This window comes from Corvus brachyrhynchos, unplaced genomic scaffold, assembly GCF_000691975.1.
Source record: "Corvus brachyrhynchos isolate BGI_N302 unplaced genomic scaffold, ASM69197v1 scaffold175, whole genome shotgun sequence".
NCBI classification, from domain to species: Eukaryota; Metazoa; Chordata; class Aves; order Passeriformes; family Corvidae; genus Corvus; species Corvus brachyrhynchos.
The window spans coordinates 5,383,423-5,389,046 of NW_008238448.1; the positions used below are offsets into that span (position 1 = coordinate 5,383,423).

The following is a 5,624-nucleotide window of genomic DNA, read 5'->3' on the forward strand; positions in this document are numbered from 1 at the left end:
TTCCCTACATTGATTCCTATCTCTTAGCTTTCCGGAGATACCCAGTAGCAGACCAGGTGTTAAGGTAGTAAGGCCTATGGCTTTGACTCTTTGCAAGTGAATGCTGATTTTACAGAAAATATTTTAAATTTACTTATTCAGTGTTGAATAAATACTAGATATCCTGTTATTGGTTGTGAATTGCAGTTCTCTACATATATGACTAGAATTCTTATGCCAGCTTTCTCTTGTTACAAAACCATTGCTAGTGGCACAAACACTTAGGAAGGAGACCCTTATGCGGTTTCCCTTCAAACAATGCAGTAAAGTTTTACTGAAACAATGTGCACTTGTGTTTGTGTGCCTGAGAAATCTAGTCTGGGGCGCTGCAAGCAACAAAGCAAAGTGTTGCCAAATATGGTGGTGTACTTCTTGTAGGTTTCTGCCGGTTGCACTCAGATTTAAAAAAAAAAAAGAAAGTCTTGGTTCCCTGCAGTGACTGAGTATGGGCTGGGAACAATACTCTGCTCCATCTGTGCACTGAAAGCTTATTGACAAAATGATGTAAGGGCCCTGTGATGGTATTTCTGCAATTCTTAAGTACAGCTGATAGGATAAACTTGGAGTTAAGCTCACCTTGTGAGGTGGCATTAGATTTAGGCTTGCTTTATGAATATCCTGTTAGTGAGCTCTGCTGCCGTTGAGGTCAGCCGAAGCCACTCACAAACAGTCTGTTGGATAAATGTCAGCTCATTTCAAGGCAAAGGATTTGCCTTCTCTGGGTTTGTCTGTCTTTCTTAAATGGGGATGCTGGATGGGGAAAAGTGCATTGATTTTAGGAGGAGCAGGAAGTAAATCCAGTTAACTAAAACTTTTCTTCTCCTTTCTTTTTCAGCCAGTACTGGCCACTGTTTGTTCTGTTTTTTTACATCCTTTCCCCTATCCCATACTGCATAGCAAGAAGATTGGTAGATGACACAGATGCTACAAGTAATGCCTGCAAGGAGTTAGCAATATTCCTTACAACAGGCATTGTGGTCTCAGCGTTTGGGCTGCCCATAGTGTTTGCAAGAGCAGAACTGGTTAGTAATATTTCAAGCTGTGATCGCTTTTTCATTTTTTTTTTCTAGAAAACTTCGTTCTTCGTGTTTGTTTGTTTGTTTTTTAATTGAAGGTAAAGCTTTCATGCACTAAATAATTCTTATAATTCCATACTTTTGGAACCAGAATAAGAGTTCTTTTGGCAAGAAAAATCAATACAGAAACAGGAGCATGGCAGACCATTGTGATTGCCAATTGCTTCACGTGGTCATGGAATAAAGCCTAACAAAGCAATGCAGAGAAAATGAGACAGAAAATACTGTGAAAACTTAACAGGGAAGTAACCAAATATAGAAGTGTAAAGAGTACTTTGAAGACAGTTTGTGGAATAGTTGGGCTAAAGCAGCATGAATAAACAAACAAACAAAAAAAATGCATTTTTGTACTGACTGTAAATGATATTGGTGTAATTTTTAAAAACTTCCAGGTTCTCATTACGTACTTCCTGGTATACAGCTTTTCACTAAAATACTTTAAAAGTTCACTTTTAAAGTGGATGTCAGAAGGCACTACCAAGTCAAAAAACATGGGGTGCACTTTCATAAATGTCTTTAGGCAAGAAGAGTTCAAATGGGCAGTTTGAATGCCTCACATCCTTTGCATAATCCACTTACTCTCCTGTGAAAACATCCACCTCCTTTTTTGTTGCTGGGGTTTTGAAGACCTTAAATATCTGTTTTAAACAGTCTTACAGCATAGCTGGGCTGCAGATGTGTTTGATGCTGTTGTCTAGCCTTACTCTACATACCAAACCAGTTGAGCCTGCTAGCCTGTGCTTTGAGTACAGCTGGGAGAAACTTGCAGTGCTGCTTGGCTGGCTGTGAATTTGTCAAGTAATTTTGGGTAAACCCAGCCTGCTCAGTGTAAGCACAAGTAATGAGACATTGCCTCTTGCATCATGGACATGTTACTGAACTTTGTTGAGAATGGGACAATAAGATGTTACCTTTTGTCTTGTTAGGGTTCAACTCCAAACGTGTCTAACTGAATTCCCCCTGTTCACAGATTTACTGGGGCGCGTGTGCACTCGTTCTTACCGGGAATACAGTCATCTTTGCCACGATCCTAGGATTTTTCTTGGTCTTTGGCAGCAATGACGACTTCAGCTGGCAGCAGTGGTGAAAGGAAGATAAGAGAACTATCCACAGGCATCTTGTCATGCAGTGGCCATCCATACAAATGAGAGAATGGGCAATAAAGAGAAGTAGCGTAGCAAGCCTCTTGAGTATTCTAGATGCTCCTTTTGACATTGTTCGTTCTGAGTGTACTACTGTTGCTGACAGGGTTTCTACGTTTTTATGAAGTGGAGAGATGATTGATTTCATTTTTACCTATGGTATGTTTTTAGGTGCTCTCTTGGTTTAAAATTGTTATCCTTCTGTCCAATGTTTTATGTGAAGCTTTAAACCAGGAACAACATTTAAACATAGTTTCAAAGATTTAAAGTTGGGGGGTTTTGGTGGGTTTTTTTTGGTTTTCTTTTTGTTTTTTAAGTTAAGCATTAATACTATGTTTCAATTTTTTTTTTTAATACCAGGATTAAATTATATACAAGCTGAATGGAGGTAAAAGATTGTCCACCACCATTGCCAATTACCAGATCAATAGATTGTTGTTATATTTTAGCAGAGGCAAGGTGGGTTGGAGAGTACCGGTTGCAGATTTTCTTCTGCCCATACCTCAGACTGGGTGATGAATGTTGATAGCCTTCATTTCAAGAGAAGGTTGAGGAGCAGGTAGAGTTATCTGGGAGAAGAGTCCTAAATTTTAACACCACTAGCTCTTTTACCTGCTTTGTTACCGATTCTGTGGATGTGACATTCAAATACTCTGTAAATGTATTGATGCTGACATACAAAACAAGTGTATTGTAGGGGAAGAGAAAATGATGTTTAAATTCCATTTTTTAAAAGAAGTATCTTTTGAACTCTTTCTATTTATAAGTATTGTAGGGTTTTGAAGTTTTATGTCAACTTTTTACCACAAAGATGGTAAAATGTTCATTTATGGAACTACTGGTCTGTGTTAATTTGAAGCATATACAAAGCTATTTCCTCCTCCCCCTTTTTAATTTATTTTATACATAGCATATATATATATAAATATATAATAAAACAGCTTTTAAAATGTAGATTAAAACTTTGTGTTAAACTTGCCTGAGTTTTTCCCCCCCTTTTTTTTTGGTTTTTTTTTTCCCCCCCTCAATGCAGCTGAGGCACGACTTTTTCGGAAGTCACTGGCTGAACTGATGTCACTGACTGTTTTTAAGTTCTTATGCACTATTGGTTAATTAGATTTACTGTTATGTCTGTAACTGTAGCTTGTGTTCTGTAAGATTGCACATGTAGCTTCAAGTATTTAAGACAAGTTTTCTGCATACCTCTCAATTGTCCGGATTTTTTGTTTGAATAAATCTGCCATTAGACATTCCATCACAACACAGTTAATGAGTACCACTTAACCAGGTTTTCCTGTACCATGTGCAGTGATGACCTTGACCAAACTTACTTCTAAACTTTTTATTTTTCAGTTCTTTAAAAATAAGTCTATGAAACTTAACCATGTAGAATTAAAAGCTGACAGTTGCTTAGGTTTTGCTTAACAGTATGAAAAGGCACAGAACTGCAGGTCTTAGCTGTCGTAGTTGTGTGTGGATGCAAACAAAGTATAAAGCTTGCATATATATATATATATGTGTATATATATATGTTCATAAATATATATGGATATATACAAAGTCTGGTAGTAATGGGGTGTGCTCCAGGAACCGGTACTGGCAGGGGGGACCAGCAGGGGTGTAGGTACCTACACACGCTGCTTTGTTAATGTCCTGTGTGTGAAACAGAGGAACAAGCAGGTACCAAGGCTCCAGTGCAGAAGCCAGTCCAAAGGAGACAGTATTTCAAGCATAGACAAGTGCTTCACCAGGCTGCCTGTGATGGTGGTGTTTGGAGCTGCACGAGGGCTGTAGGATCATGTGTTTCTTCCCCTTTTTCAGCAAGATTTCTGCACCCAGGCCCCCAGTACAATGGAGGCTTCAGAAAATCTTGAAAACCAGTGGCTAAAGTTGCAGTCCTCTACAGTCCTTACAAAGGAAGAATGCCTAGGACTTGTACAAATATGAATCTGTTACCTATTTCTTTTTCATGGTCAGGAACTGTTTTCTCCTTCATTCCTGAAGCCACGTGATGCTATTTTCCGGATCACTGGTCATGGAGCTGACTGTGTATGTATCAATGGTGCATTTTTTGTTTGTTAATTGCATTACAGCACTCCCTCCTTGCTTGCACACCAAGTACATGCAGTATTGCTCTGATTTATGAGCGAGACACTTGAGAGGTATGATCCTTCCATATAATATGCACTGAGATTGTGTTACCATCCTTCTAGAGGGAAAAACTTCGAGCGATACAAATTTTAAATAGCAATCTTGAGTTCTGTATGTTTAATCAAAAATACTCTAATAAAAAGAGTATTTTGTTTAAAGTATTAATTGTTCTTTCTCCAATGTGGTTGTCATTCCTGTGGAAGAGATGACACTGGATTGCTCACTAGTCCTTCAGAGTGAGTATTTGTGTTGTTTACCTGGGACTACTCTATAAAGAGGGGCTCCAGTGTCCCAAGTTGCACTGAGCTGACTTTTTTGGTCATATCTCACATGCCAGTTTTTTCTGCAGTTTCTGCTTGAAAGCCAAATCCTGATATATTGGTGATGTTATACAAAGTGATGGCCATCTTTACCCTGAGTCACACCACGTGCCTGAGAGCATTGTCACAAAGCTTCTTGAATTGTCAGGCTTGGTGCTGTGCCCACTTCCCTGGGGAGCCTGTTCCAGTGCCCAGCCACCCTCTGAGTGAAGAACTTTTTCCTCATATGTAGCCTAGACCTTCCCTGACTGAGCTCCTTTCTGTTTCCTTGAGTCCTGTCACGGCACCAGAGTGAAGAGGTCGTACTTGCCCTTCCTTTTCCTCTCATGAAGATGTTGAAGACCACAAGGAGGTCTCCCCTCTCTCCAGGCTGAACAGACCAAGTGACCTCAGCTGCTCCTCACACAGCTTCCCCTCAGGGCCCTTCACCATTCTTATGGCCCTCCTCTGGACACTCTCTAACAACTTAATGTATTTTTATACTGTGGCACCCAGACCTGCCCCCAGCACTGGAGGGGAGCTGCCCCAGAGCAGAGGAGAGCAGAGTGGGACAATCCCCTCCCCTGCCCGGCTGGCGATGCTGTGCCTGATGCCCCCCAGGGCACACTTGGCCCTCCCAGGGCACTGCTGGCTCATGTTCAGCTTGCCATGGACCAGGACCCGCAGGGCCCTTTCTGCAGCGCTGCTCTCCAGCCTCTCGTTCTCCCGTCTGTACACACAACCAGGACTGCCCAGGTGCAGAACCCGCACTTGCCCTTGTTACACTTCATACTCGCAGCGTTGCCCGCAGGAGTAAGACCTTGTAGCGCACTGACACAATCACACATCACCGGCTCGGGGCAGGGCGAGAGGAGGTGCCGGGAGGGGCGGGGCTGCCGGAAGGGCACCGGCGCCGG

The 5,624-nt window shown here is 41.5% G+C and overlaps 1 protein-coding gene across 1 annotated transcript in view; it reads left to right on the top strand.

The window, feature by feature from the left end:
• LEPROTL1 (leptin receptor overlapping transcript-like 1) overlaps positions 1-4,569 on the top strand; it is a 5,230-nt gene extending 661 nt beyond the window's left edge. Inside the window, exons 2-3 of the mRNA XM_008635701.2 lie at positions 875-1,061; positions 2,086-4,569. Coding sequence (XP_008633923.1) covers positions 875-1,061; positions 2,086-2,202 — 304 coding nt within the window. The 3' untranslated portion in view covers positions 2,203-4,569. The remainder of the gene's footprint in view (positions 1-874; positions 1,062-2,085) is intronic.
• The last annotated feature ends 1,055 nt before the right edge of the window (positions 4,570-5,624 follow it).